At 48.1% G+C, this 16,632-nt stretch overlaps 1 protein-coding gene across 5 annotated transcripts in view; it reads left to right on the top strand.

Annotated features, from left to right (window-relative positions):
* Positions 1–16,632, top strand: part of ACACB (acetyl-CoA carboxylase beta) — a gene marked incomplete at both ends in the record, with an annotated part of 109,158 nt that overhangs the window by 85,196 nt on the left and 7,330 nt on the right. For 4 of the 5 annotated variants that reach the window (XM_080717526.1, XM_080717527.1, XM_080717528.1 and 1 more), the window contains 6 exons: positions 5,092–5,189; positions 6,346–6,466; positions 8,881–8,991; positions 10,271–10,414; positions 12,455–12,575; positions 16,053–16,149. In XM_080717526.1, coding sequence (XP_080573652.1) covers positions 5,092–5,189; positions 6,346–6,466; positions 8,881–8,991; positions 10,271–10,414; positions 12,455–12,575; positions 16,053–16,149 — 692 coding nt within the window. Of the gene's footprint in view, positions 1–5,091; positions 5,190–6,345; positions 6,467–8,880; positions 9,342–10,270; positions 10,415–12,454; positions 12,576–16,052; positions 16,150–16,632 lie in introns of those variants that run through there. The other variant, XM_080717530.1, reaches the window with a different exon arrangement.

Below are 16,632 nucleotides of genomic sequence, written 5' to 3' on the forward strand. Positions count from 1 at the left end.
CAGACAAGGGGTGTTCAGCCTGTGTTGGATTCTCACTGGGGCGATTGTCAGATCCCACTGAGGCAGAGAGGCACAGAGGACCTTGGCGGTATAACAATTGCCTTGAGAGGTGGCGATTGGGGAAAACATGCCTAAAAAGACTCCTTAGGAGGATAAGGATGAAAAAGAGTCTGTACATCCTGAGCTGATTCACGCAGAGCGTCTTCTGAGTGCCCTGTGCGCCAGAAATGCCAAGCAGTGTACATCCCGGGCTCAGAGAGCTCGTAAGAATCACCTGGGATGTACAGACACCAGCTGGAGTGGGAGGCAGAGAAGGCGGAGGGTGCGACACGTGTACAGTGACGCGGCTGCGGGGACGGCCACCCTTCCCAGCCAGAGCGTGCGTCTCAAAAAAGTGACCCTGCCTCTTCCCCTAGTGGGCACAAAAAGTACTTGGAGAACAGCAAAAACATGTTTCCCTCCTTCTCTCTTCTCCCTTCCTTTCTTCTTTCTCCCCTTTTTCTTTTGTATGGCACTGGGGACTGAACCCAGGGGCATTCTACCTTTGAGAGCTACACCCTCAGCCCTATTTTATTTACTATTATTATTATTATTATTATTATTATTATTATTTTGGTGGTACTGGGGTTCCTGGAAGCTCTTCTACCTCCGGGATACACTCCCAGACCTATTTTATTTATACTTTTTATTTGGAAACAGGGTCTCTTAAGCCAGCGCATTTGGCTTCGAACCTGCACGATCCTCCTGTCTCCGCCTCCCAAGTGCAGGGATTACAAGCGTGCGCCACCACGCCCGGCTTAATTTTTGTTTTGAAACAAGGTCTGCCTAACTTGCTGACTCTGGCCTCAAACCTGTGATTCTCCTGCCTCAGCCTCCCAAGTACTGGGATGACAGGTGCGTGCCACTCTGCCCAGTTTGTACTATTTTCTCTCTTTTTTAAAAGAAATGTCAGTGTGCTTTTATTGGGACGTTGTAATCTCACGCCATAATGTAAATCACACTGACAATGACATGCGTGCACACAGCACTTGGTTCTCCTTCCACCTCCCCATTTCCCTCGCTCCTGATTCAGAATGCCCAGATTGACAGTATAATCACGTGGACGCACATGGTTGGTAGTATTTCATTAGCGGACCTCAGTCTTCCTCCTCCCCTACCCTTAGAGCTCCTCCGTGGCTCCATTGAGATTCCTCCTTCATTACCTGGAGTCCCTTTTGTCTCTCGATGACTCCCTACCCTGCACATATTAGAGAAAAGAAATGACCCTTCACTCCCTGTGATTGGCTAGTCCCAACGGAGCCAGGTCCTTCTATTTTCTTGCAAATGACACAGTTTTGTTCTTCTTCATTGCCGAGTAGAATTCCGTTGTGCGTATTTCCTATGACTGTGATCCATTCGTCTGTGGGTGAACACTTGGGCTGGTTCCGTAATTTGGCCACTGTGGATTGTGCTGCTGTGAACTGAGTGTGCGCATGTATTGCTGTATTCTCTGTTTTCAACACCTTGGGAAAGATGCCTGGGAGTGGTATAGCTGGAGCGCGTGGTGGATCCATTCCCAGTTTTCTAAAGAATCCCCACAGTGATCTCCTTATTGGCGGAACTAGTTTGCGGTGTAGAAGACTTCATGTTCCTCCACATTTATTGTTATTTGACTTCTCAATGATTCCATTCTGACTGAGGTTAGTTTGAATCTCCGTGTAGTTCTGATTTGCATCTCCCTGACTACTAATGATGAATGTTTTTTCATGTATCTCTTGGCCATTTGGGTCTCTTCTTTTCTGAAGTATCTATTCAATTCAGCCGCCCATTTCTTTGATGGGGTTGTTTGTTTTCCTAGTGTGTAAAGTCTTTTAAGGTCTTTGTATGTTCTAGATATTAGTCATCTCCCAGCCCTCTGGTAAAGGTCTTCTCCCATTCTGTAGGTTTACTCCTTAGACTCTTGATGATTTTTAGTTTGTCGACATCCCACTTATTAATTCTTGTTTTTATTTCCTCAGTTTTGAGGGTCTTCTTGAGGAAGTTTCTACCTGTGCCTGTATGTTTCAGTGTTGAATCTATGCCCTCCTGTAATAGCTTCATAATCTCTGATCTAACTTCCAGGTCTTTGAACGATCTTGAGTTGATTCCTGTGCAGGGTGAAAAGTAAGGATTTAGTTCCATTTTTCTACAAATGGAATGAAAATTATAAAACACTAAAAATGAAGATCTTGGAAGGTTGAGAGATCTTTCTTGTTCTTGGATAGGCAGAGTATCTTTACCTGAAAGATGTGTTTCTTGCCAGGCGTGGTGGCGCACGCTTGTCATCCCCGCGCTTGGGAGGCAGAGACAGGAGCATCGCGCAGGTTCGAAGCCACCCGCGCTGGCTTAAGAGACCCTGTTTCCAAATAAAAAAGTATAAAATAGGTCTGGGAGCATGGCCCAGAGGTAAAAGGGCTTCCAGGAACCCCAGTACCACTAAAAAAAAAAAAAAAAAAGAAAAAAAAGAAAAAAAGAAAGATCTGTTTCTTGCCCGTAGCATAATAGATTAATGTTTTTAATCCATTTTGCCACCTTATGTCTTTCCTTCCTTCTTCCCTCCTTCCTTTCTTTCTTTCTTTCTTTCTTTCTTTCTTTCTTTCTCTTTTTCTTTCTTTCTTTCTTTGCAGTACTGGGGATGGAATCTAGAGGCGCTCTACCTCGGAGCTACAACCCCAGCCCTATTTTTTATTCTTTATTTTGAAGCAGGGTCTCACTGAGTTGCAAAGGACCTCACTAAGTAGCTGAGGCTGGCCGCGAACCCAGGTCCTCCTGTCTCAACCTCCCAAGTGCTGGAATTACAAGCATGCATCATCACACCCTGCTTACCGTATGTCTTTTGATTGGATGGTTGAGGACATTAATATTTAGCATAATTACTATTTTTTGTGTGGTGCTGGGGGTGGAACCCAGGGGCTTTTCTACCTTCGAGCTATACTCCCAGACCTATTTTATACTGTATTTGGAAACAGGGGCTCACTAAGTTGCTGGGAGCCTCACTAAGTAGCCGAGGCTGGGATTACAAGCGTGTGTCACCACGCCCGGCTTAGTATGATCATTGAGAGACAATTTTAATTCCTAACATTTTGAGTTTTAACTCTTGTTTGAGGTAGTGTTTGTTCTTCTTTGCCTAGTTGTTTGTTTGATGGGAATCATTGTTTCCCTGGTCTGGCATTTATTTATTAATTCTTCTTTGTAATTAATCTCTTTGAATATTTTTTTGTAGTGCTGGTTTGGAAGACATAAATTACTTCAGCTTCTGTTTGTCATGGAAGGTTTTTATTTCTCCATCGAATTTGAGAGCTATTTTTTCTGGTAGAATAGTTTTGGCTAGAAGTTGTTTTCTTTCAGTTTGGAATATGCCTTTACAGGCTTTAATGACTTGTTTTTAGAAATCTGGAGTGATTCTTATTGGTTTGTCTATGAATGACACTTGGTCTTTTACTTTTGTTGCCCTTAAGACTCTCTCCTTGGCCTCTACATTTGTCAATTTAATTATTATGTGGTGTGGTGAACCTTTATTATCTGGTGTGGTGAACCTTTTCTCTGATCTTGTCTACTGGGGGCACTATATGTTTTCTGTACTTGTGTGTCAACCTCTCTTTCTATGTTTGGAAAATTTTCTGATACTATTTCTCTGAAAAGATTATTGATTCCTTTGGTTTCAGCTTCTATTCCCTCTTCTCTGTCTACCATTCTTGGTTCAGCTCTTTTTAAATCGGCCCATATCTCTTTTATGTTCAGTTCATGCTGTCAGAGTTTTTCTAAGTTACCTACTATGCATTCATTTTGGGAATGGTCATCTTCTAAGAGTGAGATTCTATTTTCCATGTGGTCTAGTTACAGTTTACAGTTTGTATTAATGCCTTCATCTCAATTATTGCGTCTTTCATTTTCTTTAGAGCTCCAAAACCTGAAACTCTTTGAGCACTGACATAATGCTACGAGTAGAAGATGCCACACCTGACCTCAGAAGATAGGTTGCAATCTGTGAAAGCATACAAAATTACTAAAATTGCTGTTACTATTCCATTTACAAAATTACTATTCCATCAAATTACCTTTGGCCTCTCCACGTATAAAATGCACATGAAACATAAATGGAATTACGCATGGTGGCTCACACTTGTAATCCTAGTACTTAGGAGGCTGAGACAGGATGATTGCAGATTTGTGGCCAACCTCAGGAACTTGGTGAGGCCCTTCGCAACTTAGACCCTGTTTAAAGAAAAAAAAAATAAATTTGGGCCTGGGAGCTATTCAGAGGAAGAACACCCCTAGGTTCAATCCCTAATACCACACAAACAAACAAACAAACAAAAAGAATTTTATGTTTAAACTTGAGTCTCATCCCCAAGATATTTCATTATGTAGATAAAAATATTTCAAAATTTGAGATTATTCCTAATCCAAGACACTTCTGGTCCTGATCATGTTGTATAAGGGAAACATAACATGTTTATATACACATACGCAGTACATAAACAGCACAAAAGTAGTTTATCTTTAATATTAAAATTTCAAGCCAGGCATGGTAGCACACAACTGTAATCCTAGTACTTGGGAGGCTGAGACAAGAGGATCGCAGGTTCACAGCCAGCCTCAGCAGCTTACTGATACCTCTGCAACTTAGTGAGTCCCTGTTTCCAAATAAAAAAATAAAATAGGGCTGAAGGTGTAGCTTGGAAGTAGAAGGTGCCTGCGATCATCCCCTAGGTGCCAAATACACACACACACACACACACACACACACACACACACTCATAATTTCATGTTTGGGTATGCTAGCAAGAAGGAAAAAAATTACTTTATAAGTCTCTTTGGGGAGCAATACTGAAAAGACAGAATTTCTGAATCAGAGAATACAGGAAGAGTGTGAGGCCATGTTATCAGGACACTTGAAGGTGTTTAGCTCCAAGCAGACCTTTAAGAGCTGTCACTAAAATGGTCTTAACAGAAAGTATGCTAGTGTTATTAATTTCCACTCCTGCAGTGTTGACATTGGAAAAAACAAAACAGTATCTTGTCAAAGTGCCGGAAACTGGATGCATAGGTTGATGAGGGTATATTTTCCAGGGATTTAAATACCTGTATCTGACCCCCCAAGACTATACCAGAATCAGCGCCCTGAATTCGGTCCACTGCCAGCACATTGAGGAAGGGGGCGAATCCAGGTAGGCGGCTTCTCGGGGAGCTCCTTGCTCTTCCTGTTGCTAACCAACTGATCATGGGGAACCTCTTTCTTTGCCTCTGGGCTCATGGCTGTGCTTTGAAGTGGGGTGGTACTTGTGGAGTGGGACCCCTGAGATCTCAGTTCAGGGTCGGATGATGCGTACCTTTGGAACACGGTCTAGCTGTCCTAAAACGAGTCACCCAAGGTAGCATAGCATGCAGGGAGAATTGGACTGGGTTCCCATGATGCCCCAGGAAGTCAGGTTTTATCAGCACCTCATCCAGATGCAGCTGTCATTTGGCAACCTGGGAAGATGTGGGGGATGATGGGGCCTACCGAGGGCTCTTGACTGTCTCTTTTAGGGGAAATTTTTTTGTTGTTGTTAGTTGGATTTATCAAATCATAATTTACCAGATGTGATTTTCTGGAGTGCCAGCGATCTATGAAGGGAATGTTTATGGAAGTTTTGTTTTTGTTTAATTTCTATCGTTAAATCAGTTTGGGAAACACCAGACTTGAGATCTAACAGGCCTTCTTAGACCCTTTAACACATTAACATACTTTCTGAATTTCTTTTTTTTTTTTTTTTTTTTCATTTGGTACTGGGGATTAAACTCAGGGGCATTCCACCTCTGAGCCACACCTCCAGCCCTTTTTATTTTAATTTTTTTAATTTTGAAACAGGGGTCTCAGTAAGTTGCCAAGGCTGACCTCAAACCTGAGATCCTCCTATCTGCCTCCCAAGGACGGGGATGACAGGTGTGTGCCACCATGCCCCGTTGCCTTTTGAGTTTCTGAGAGGCATTTGTCTGGAGAGCATTTCTCATACTTACATGACCATGAAGTCTTGGTTAATGGGTCACATGCCCCTGTCTCTCTGTGGACCAAACGTTGGTCTAGATTGTTCTGGAGGAATGCGGGGAGGGGTGACGTTTCGCTCAGACAGCCTCTGGACAGGTGGAGGAGGGGTGGTGATGGTTAAAGCTGCGCTTGACATGTCAGACGTTTTAGCACCAAGCTTGAGGGTCCTCGGCTGCTTGATCCTCTTCCATTATTTTACCCTGTTCCTCCCTCCTGCTCCGAGCCCTGGGCAAATGTCTCAACCCCGGCCGCTTTGGGCCGAGAGCCCTGCCTTCACCCACACCTGGTTCTTGAAGGTACGCCGTCACCGACATCATCGGCAAGGACGACGGCTTGGGCGTGGAGAACCTGAGGGGCTCCGGCATGATAGCTGGGGAGGCCTCCACGGCCTACGATGAGATCGTCACCATCAGCATGGTGAGTGGCTCCTGTTTTCTTTGTGTTTTCAACTTACCATTGGAGGAACTTTGAAATAGTCATTAAAGTAAAGGTCGCACAGCCCTGTTGATGAGTCAGCCCACAGCCCCTACACTTTGTTTATCGTATTCCAGAGCCAACTCTCCTGTCAGCTCTTCTTACCCATAAATACTTCAGGGTGGACTTTTAACATATAAGGATCTGTTTCCTCCTGCCCTTTTTTTTTTTTTTTTTTTTTGTGGTACTGGGGATGGAACCCTTCTACCCTCCGGGCTACACTCCCAGACCTATTTTTATATTTTTGAAACAGGGTCTCTTACGGCAGCACGGTTGGCTTCGAACCTGCGCGATCCTCCTGTCTCCGCCTCCCAAGCGCGGGGATTACAAGCGTGCGCCACCATGCCCGGCGATATATATATATATATATATATATATATATATATATATATATATATATATATATATATATATATATATATATTTGGAAACAGGGTCTCTTAAGCCAGTGCGGCTGGCTTAGAACCTGTGCGATCCTCCTGTCTCCGCCTCCCAAGCGCGGGGATCACAAGCGTGCACCACCACGCCCGGCTTCTTTCCCCTTTTTAACGTAACTACAATTGTATTAATACACCTGACAGAGTCAACAGAGCCAGGTGGAGTGGTGCATGGCTGTAATCCCAGGCTTTGTGAGGCTGAGACGGGAGTATCGCAGGTAGGAGGTCAGCCTCTACGCTTAGGGAGATCCTGTTTCAAATTTAAAAATAAAAAGGACTGAGGGTGTAGCTCGGAGGTAGGATGCCCCTGGGTTCCATCCCCAATACCTCCTCCCCGCAAAAAGTAAATTTTTTTTTTTGGTGGTACTGGGGTGGAACCCAGAGGCTTTCTACCTCCAGGCTATACTCCCAGACCTATTTTTATATTTTATTTTGGAAATAGGGTCTCACTAAGTTGCCAAGTGCCTCACTAAGCAGCTGAGGCTGCCTTCGAACCTGTGCAATCCTCCTGTCTCCGCCTCCCAAATGCAGGGATTACAAGCGTGACTTAGGAGACCCTGTTTCCAAATTAAAAACAATCATATAAAAATAGGTCTGGGAGTGTAGCTCGGAGGTAGAAGGGCTTCCAGGAACCCCAGTACCACCAAAAAAAAAAGAGAAACGGCTACATATCTAAGGATCTATATTTTGGAACAGCTTAGGACTCACCAGAAGTAACATGATGGTAGAATTCTCAGTACCCTTCGTCTGGCTTCCCCCATGACAACATCTTACCTAACCACAGTAACAAAACAAGGACATTGATGTAGTGGGCACAGTTCTGTTAACTCAGTGCGGGCCTTCATGTGGATTCCAGCAGCTTCTCACACTCCCAGGTGTCCTTTGGGTTGTGGAAGGCTGTGACGGCTGGCGCACGGTTGAGCTCAGAAGAGCTACACGCAAGCGTCTTAAGATCCAGAACGTTCTGTCGTTATCTTTACAACATTCTTCTTCCTCGTTAGCCATGGGTTTTTTTGTGTGTGTTTTGTGGTATTAGGGATGGAGCTACACCCCAGCCCTATTTTTTTTTAATTTATTTGGAAATAGGGTCTCACTAAGTTTCAGAGGCTGGCCTTGAACCCACAATCCTCATTTCTTAGCCACTCAAGCACTGGGATTATAGATGGCTACCACCAAGCTCAGCTCAACCATATATATATTTTGATAGAAAGTGGTACGTGTCAGGCCGGGCGTGGTGGGCACGCTTGTAATCCCCGCACTTGGGAGGCGGAGACAGGAGGATCAAGCTGGTTCGAAGCCAGCCGCGCTGGCTTAAGAGACCCTGTTTAAAATAAAAATATAAAATAGGTCTGGGAGTGTAGCCCGGAGGTAGAAGGGCTTCCAGGAACCCCCCAGTACTACAAAAAATAATAAAATAAAGTGGTACGTGTCAGCTTTCTGTTCTGTAACACACACCAAAGACAATCAGCTTATAGAGAGGAAAGGTCCCCTTTGGCTCACAGTTTTGGAGGCGCTGCTCTCTGCTCCCCTGTCTCTGTGGCTTTGGGCCTGTGGTTAGGTAGCACTTCATGATGAGAGGTTATGGTGAGACACAGTCACCCACCTGATGCCCAGGAAGCCAGAGAGGAAGGGGCTGGGGTCCCACCGCCCCCCTCAGGTGCACAATTTTAGTGACCCGAGGGCCTCCCGCCAGGCCCCACCTCCCAGCCTTGCCAAGCTGGGAACCAAGCCTTCCACACATGGCCTTAGGTCCACTTGGCAGCAGAAGCCGGGCTCAGCCCTACAAGGACTCGAAGGATGAGCTTCTGTCCTGCTTTGGTCCGATGGGGCTGCCATCAGCCGAGATGTGACTGATGGGCTCTCCCTCTGCCGGGCAGGGCGTGCCACCCCATGGGGCTCAGAGGGGTCCTGTCCCCACAGGTGACCTGCCGCGCTCTTGGGATCGGAGCCTACCTGGTGAGGCTGGGCCAGCGGGTCATCCAGGTGGAGAACTCCCACATCATCCTCACGGGAGCAAGTGCTCTGAACAAGGTAACTGGGGGGCCGGCGGAGGAGGGAGCCCTTGGGGTCAGAGGTCACTTAATTATTCCCACAGTCCTCTCTTTGGTGCCTTTTCTCAATACAAAACCAGCTTCATTCCTACTGACGTGAGAGCTATTTTTCCAATTTGCCGTTATTTGAGCCCCTTATGAGCCAAAATAAAATTAATTTCTAAGCTGTTCTGGCAAACTGTCTTATATTCTTTTTGTGTGTGAGAGTGGGGAGGTACTAGGGGTTGAACCCAAGGGCTTTCTACTCTGAGCTACATTCCCACCCCTAATATATATAGTCTTTTTATTTTTATTTTTGTATGTATGTATGTATGTATTTATTTATTTATTTTGCGGGTCTGGGGATGGAACCCAGGGGCATTTGACCTCTGAGCTACACCCTCTGCCCTATTTTTTATTTTTTATTTTGAAACCGGGTCTCACTGAGTTGCAGAGGGCCTAAGTAGCTGAGGCTGTCCGCGAACCGCCATCCTCCTGTCTCAGCCTCCCGGATGCTGGGATTACAAGTGTGCGCCAACATGCCCGGCTATCTTTTTTATTTTTTAAACAAGGTCTCACTAAGTTGCTGAGGGCCTCACTAAATTGCTGAGGCTGGCCTCAATCCTGTGATCCTCCTGTCTCAGACTCCTAAGTCCTGGGATAACAAGTGTGAACCACCATGTCCAGCTAGTTTACATTATTTTTTTTTTAAATAAAATTCATGGGGTATTATATTTTGCAGAAAACTGGAAAGGTTCCTCCGAAAGTCATTTTGCTGTTTCTGTAATTTTGGTGTAGCTCCCTCTCAGGTTCTGTCTTGTCGTGGTTGACTCACAGTGACTGGGCAGTTCGGCCATTTTATTTTCTCACTGTGCCGAGAGGTTTTCCGTGTTGTTAGGGAGTCTCCATATTTAATGTCCGCTCCAGTCCCGCCGGCGGGCTGCAGGCCCACTTCTCATCTGGCCCCGTCAGCGGCGCGGGGGACCTTTTTAAGAGACGCACGTCCTCAGCCTCACTGTGGATCCGCTTTCTCAGAGCAACTCGGGAGATGGCCACATTGCCCCCCGCCCGCATCCCTGGTTCTTAAGTTGGGCCTGGCAGTTTGAAGAGGCAGCCGCGGCCCTGGGTGCCGGGTGGTACCCCTGCAGGCCGCGCTGTGATCGGCCTGGGTGCAGTCTGGGCGGCAGGAGGAGCCCGGGATGCAGAACATCAGATGGTTTCCAGCGGGTGGGAGGCCCCAGGCCGTGCAGGGCTCTGCTAAGCCGGTTGTGTCCACACAGGTGCTGGGACGAGAGGTCTACACTTCCAACAACCAGCTGGGCGGTGTCCAGATCATGCATTACAACGGCGTCTCCCACACCACCGTGCCGGACGACTTTGAGGGCGTCTGCACCATCCTGGAGTGGCTGTCCTTCATGCCGAAGGTGCGGCGCCCCTGCAGTGAGAGCCCGGCTGACTCTCATCAAGCTTATTCGGGTGGCGTGGGCCAGGGGACCGGGCCCTTGAGACAAGGCAGGGTTGATTTCACTCCTTCCTCCCTTCCTCTCCGACACCGGCCCTGTTCTGTGCCGTTTTGGCCGCAGCCATGCCATCATGAGGCTGCGGTCTGTTGATCCTTCAGAAAGGGGTGGCTCTGCCGGGCGTGGTGGGCACGCTTGTCATCCCCGCGCTTGGGAGGCGGAGACAGGAGGATCGCGCAGGTTCGAAGCCACCAGCCGCGCTGGCTTAAGAGACCCAGTTTCCAAAAATAAAATAGGTCTGGGAGTGTAGTCTGGAGGTAGAAGGGCTTCCAGGAACCCCAGTACCACCAAAAAAAAAAAGTTTTTTTAAAGGGGTGGCTCTGCCCAAGAGGTAGCACAGGTCAGTCCTTAAGTATTCTCAGTGGACCCCCGTGAGCCAGGCAGCACAAACATTAGCCATATCATCGTCAGCCTAGGTAGTATTCCTGGCCTCCTCTTCAGGGATCATGTGATCCTTGGTCTCTCAATCTTTCTGGGCCTCAGTTTCCTCCTCTGTGACATGGGGCTAATAATAGCACCTGCCCCGTGGTGTCATCATGATGCCGAGGACTCAGCACTAGGTTGGTCCTCCCCAAAGGCGACTCCTGGTGGTGACGATCATTGAATTCACCTGGGGCTTTTCTAACGCGATGTGGACCAGGCAGATGCTTGAGTCTCAGTCTCCTCAAGGGTCCAGTCTAGAGAATGTTTGTCCTACCTGGCTCATAGGGGATCCGTTGCATACTCGTTTAAGAAGTCCATAGAGCCGGGCGTGGTGGCGCACACTTGTGATCCCCGCGCTTGGGAGGCGGAGACAGGAGGATCGCGCAGGTTCAAAGCCAGCCGTGCTGGCTTAAGAGACCCTGTTTCCAAAAATAAAAAATAGGTCTGGGAGTATAGCCCGGAGGCAGAAGGGCTTCCAGGAACCCCAGTACCACCAAAAAAAAAAAAAAAAAAAAAAAGTACATAGAGTGGATGTGGTTCTGGGCTAACTAACATTTTATACAAATGAGTGAGGTTGTTATTATTATAATTTTTTTTTCTGGAAGGTTAGTTTCTCCAGTCCAGACCATCCCAGACTGCGCTAAGAATCCCAAGTCTAAATAGAACAAGTATCAGTCCTTATTCCTGTTTCCTCTCTGCTATCTGCATGCCAGCTGTCACCACCATCGACAGCCAGTTTTTTCCTTTCTTTTAAGCTACTGTGAGCCGGATGTGGTGGCGCACACTTGGTTTCCCAGCATTTGGGAGGCTAAGATAGGATCGCAGTTTGCGGCCAGCCTCAGCTACTTAGTGAGGCTCTCTGCAACTTAGTGAGACCCTGTTTCAAAATAAGGAAGAAAAGGCCGGGCGTGGTGGCGCACGCTTGTAATCCCCGCGCTTGGGAGGCGGAGACAGGAGGATCGCGCAGGTTCGAAGCCAGCCGCGCTGGCTTAAGAGAACATAAAAAAAAAAAAAAAAATATATATATATATATATATATATATATATATGTATGTATGTATGTCTGGAAGTATAGCCCAGAGGTAGAAGGGCTTCCAGGAACCCCAGTACCACCAGAAATAAATAAATAAATAAATAAATAAATGGGGTTGAAGGAATAGCTCAGAGGTATAAAGCCCCTGGGTTCAATTTCTAGTACCTCAAAAAAAAAAAAAGATATTGTCCTTCTTATTTGGCTTTCTACAGCAGTAACAACTCTTCTTCATCATTTTTTAACTTCCCACCCTTACTGAATCCATCTGAGCCCTGAAGTGCACTTAGAACTCAAAAAAACTGAATCTTAAGAGAGTCCAGATGGCCAGTCTCCTTCCCACAAGGAGGGTGACTTCAGAAGCCCTCCTGAGAGGATACTGCTGCATAATGAGGCATAATTATAGTCAGAAGAGAGAAATGCGTGCACACAGCCTAGGCCTCGCTGACAGGCGCTGGGGACTGAGTCGGAGACCTGGCTTGCTTTTCTAGGATAATCGCAGCCCCGTTCCCATCATCACGCCCACCGACCCTATTGACAGAGAAATCGAATTTCTCCCATCCAGAGCTCCATATGACCCCCGGTGGATGCTTGCAGGAAGGCCGCACCCAAGTAAGTCCAAAAAATGTTTTGCCCGGGACTCGGGTCTTGGGTTTCTTCTCTGGGCCTGTGATAAAGGAATACTTAGGCAGATACATTGATTATCTGTTCCTGTATCCCAGGGGGAGCAGCTGACCTCAAGTACCAGGTAAGTGAGGCGGGTCGAGCTTTTACTCGATACTTGTTTTTTTTTTTGAGTCATTGACTGACAAGTGTTGGAAACAGCTCGAGTTTCTGAAGCTAAAAGGTGGGGGTGGGGCCCAGTGTGATTCATGGCCGGCCTCCCTGAACTGCCCTGTGGTGATACAGGTGGAAAATACGGGGCTGAAACACCGGAGTTTTAGAAAGAAGATGGCCTCGTCCCTCCCTCCTAGTCTTCTTGTCTGTTTGGCTGAGCTTTTGCGTGGGGACTGAGTTCTCAGGAAGGGCAACACACACACACACACACACACCTTCTCCTTGTGGACTTGTCTCCTGGAGGTGTGTTATTACATTCTGGGCATCCAGAACAGAGAGGAAAGCTGAGCTACCGTGTCACCGTATCCCAAGTCTACGGTTTCGCGCACTGCTCCCAGAGGCCGGCCCGCTCTTCCAGCCGTGCCACACAGGAGACCTGACCCCCAGGAGCGTGCCGAGCCCGGGCCGGCAGAAGAACCTTCACGGTTTGCTTTCTTTCGCTCGTGTCCTCTCCTCTCGGGCTTTCCCACCTGGAAGCTTTGAGGGCTGGCTGTGAGCTCAATTCAGAAACGGCCAGCTGGTACCATCGGGTCAGGCCAGGGCTGAGCCAGACGCCCAGGTGCGCTGCCTCGTTCCCGGCACCTCGAGACCCTCCCGCCGCCATCCCTCTTCTTCTTGTCCTACCTGCAATAACTTCAATATTATTCTTTTATTTTTTTTGCGGGTCTGGGGATGGAACCCAGGGGCATTCAACCTCCAGGCTACACCCCCTGCCCCATTTTTTTATTCTTTATTTTGAAACCGGGTCTCATTGAGTTGTGGAGGGCCTCACTAAGTAGCTGAGGCTGTCCACGAACCGTGATCCTCCATTCTCAGCCTCCTGAATGTTGGGATTACAAGCGTGCACTACCACGCCCGGCTTTTATTATTTATTTTTTTGCAGTGCTGGGGATAGAACCCAAGAGCATTCTACCTTCATTCCAAGTTACACCCCCAGCCCTATTCTTTATTCTTTATTTTATTTATTTATTTTTTTTTTGGTGGTACTGGGGATGGAAATGGAACCCTTCTACCTCCGGGATACACTCCCAGACCTATTCTATACTTTATTTGGAAACAGGGTCTCTTAAGCCAGCACGGCTGTCTTCGAACCTGCGTGATCCTCCTGTCTCAGCCTCCCAAGCGCAGGGATTACAAGCCTGAACCACCACGCCCGGCTCTTTATTCTTTATTTTATATTTATTTATTTATTTGTTTATTTATTTTTGTGGTACTGGGGGTGGAACCCAGAGGCTTTCTACCTCCAGGTTATACCCCCAGACCTGTTTTATACTTTATTTGGAAACAGGGTCTCACTAAGTTGCTGAGAACCTCACTAGTAGCTGAGGCTGGCTTCGACCCTGTACGATCCTCCTGTCTCAGCGCTGGGATTACAAGCGTGTACCACCACGCCCGGCTCTTTAGTCTTTATTTTGAAACAGGGTCTCACTGAGTTGCAAAGGGCCTTGCTAAGTAGCTGAGGCTGTTCAGGGACCGCGATCCTCCAGTCTCAGCCTTCCCGATGCTGGGATGACAAGCGTGCACCACCAGCCTGGCTAACTGCAGCCATTTATGCTACGACACTGTGGGTCCACGTTACCGTTTCCCTGTCAGAAGGCCTGCCCTGGGTGGCGTCCTTTTCTGTCTCTTTCTCTCTGGGAGATTGAAGACTTCCTTTCCACTTGGAGGTTTTTTGTTTTGTTTTTTGCAGGTCTGGGGATGGAACCCAGAGGCATTCAACCTCCGAGCTATATCCCCTGCTCTATTTTTTATTCTTTATTTTGAAACAGAGTCTCACCGAGTTGCAGCGGGCCTCACTAAGTAGCAGAGGCTGTCCGCGAACCGCGATCCTCCAGTCACAACCTCCTGAATTCTGGGAGTACAAGCGTGCGCCACCATGCCTGGCTCCACTTCGGGGTTATTGGGGTGCAGCCAGAGGCCAGGACGAGTTCTTGGGGCACACGGTCCCCTCCTGAAATCCCACCTTCCGGGAGGCATCCAGAAGGCGTGTTCTTGGGAAAGGGGAGGGACTGGGACTCCGGTCTGCATGTGTCTGGCACTGACGGGCAGGTGACGAGAGTGGGATATTCTGTGTCGACTGAATTCCTGACCTGATGTCGTTTGTGTTTTTAATTTTTTTTAATTGGGTGCACTGTAATTTTATGTCATAATGGGGTACAGAGTGTTAGGAAAAAAATACATGCACACAACGCTTGTTGCCCTCCCCATCGCCCCCCCCACCCCTCAAGTCTTTGAGATTGGAATTGGCAGCTTTGTAAACATTCATGACATTATTCCTACTGTGCATTCTTTTTAAAATGTTATTTTAGGCTTTTGTTGGTACATCATAGTCCCACGTCGTCATGCAGCTCACAGCGATCGGGACACACGTGCACACAGCGCTCGCAGGCTTCTTCCGGCTCCCTTCCTTTCCCTTCCCCATGCAGGGCATGAGACGGACATGGACATCTCACACATGTACACATAGCTCATGGAAGCGCTCCTGCCTTGGTCCTCCCGGTCCCCACCTTCCCCCAGGCCCCCTCCCCGGCTCCGCTGCGCTTCCCCTCCATTATCTGCAGCCCCTCTGGTGTCCCAGTTACTCCTGGCTTCCGAGAGGAGACATATGCCCCTTCCCTTCTGTGACTGGCTAATCTCACTCAGTGTAAAGTTCTCCTGGGCTGTCCATTTTCCTGCAAATGAGATCATCGTGTTCTTTTTCATGGCCCAGTAGGACGCCGTTGTGCGTGTCTCCCAGAGTTTTGTAACCCATCCGTCTGTTGATGGACACCTAGGTCCGTTCCGTAATTTGGCTGTCGTGAATTCTGCTGCTGCGGACGTGGATATGCCTGTATGACTGTAATTCTCTGCTTTGAGTCTCTTTGGAAAGATACCCGGGAGTGGTATCGCTGGGTCATTTTCTTTTCTGATGAGTTTTTTTTTTAATCAGTGCGTTATAATTGTACACAGCAGTGATATACGTTGTGACCTCTTTATAGGTACACACCATGGTGATCAGAACAGTTTCTTCCCCAGGACCTCACTGTCCTCCTCCCTCCCGCCTGCCGACCTCCTCCCACTGCGTTGACATAGTTGTTTTGTTTTGTTTTTGTTTTGGGGGAAGGGGCTGGGACTTGCGTGATTTTAGGGGTGTGCGGGTATTTGGGCCTGGAGGTCAGAGTCCGGCCGTCCTTCGAGAGACTGCAGGGGCGCCTGCCAGCCAGGCGCACCGGGGCCGCCTCACCTCACCTGGGCTCTGCCTTCTGCCCGCAGCTCTGAAGGGAACCTGGCAGAGCGGATTCTTTGACCAGGGCAGCTTCAAGGAAATCATGGCCCCATGGGCCCAGACCGTCGTGACGGGCCGAGCGAGGTAACCCTGAGGGTGGGTCAGAGCAAGCACTAACCTTGGGCACCACCGGGGACATTTTCTCCTTGGGCCTAGGATTTTCTGAATGAACCCACCAATTCAAGCCGGGGGAGGGGGCACGTGCCTGGAATCCCAGTACTTGGGAGGCTGAGACAGGTGGATTGCAGGTTTGAGGCCAGCCAGCCTCAGCCACTTAGCAAGACTGTCTAAAACAAAAGAAATAAAAAGGTCTGGGGGCGTAGCTCAGAGGGAGAATGTTCCTGGAAATAAATAAATAAGATGAATTTAAGTGAAAAAGGATGACGGGCCACACCTCACTGCGCCGTAGCCCCATGGGCTTGCAGCTGCCGTGTGGGACAGCTTAGATGGCTCCTGTGACCTTCATCACAGATGGGACCCACCCTTGGCTCAGCGTGCCCCCCCAGTTCTTGTCCCAACAAGGGTCCGGATGGCGCCGCCAGCCCATGAGGCTCCGTCTCCTCCAGA

Source organism: Muscardinus avellanarius (genome assembly GCF_963383645.1).
Source record: "Muscardinus avellanarius genome assembly, chromosome: 21".
NCBI lineage: Eukaryota > Metazoa > Chordata > Mammalia > Rodentia > Gliridae > Muscardinus > Muscardinus avellanarius.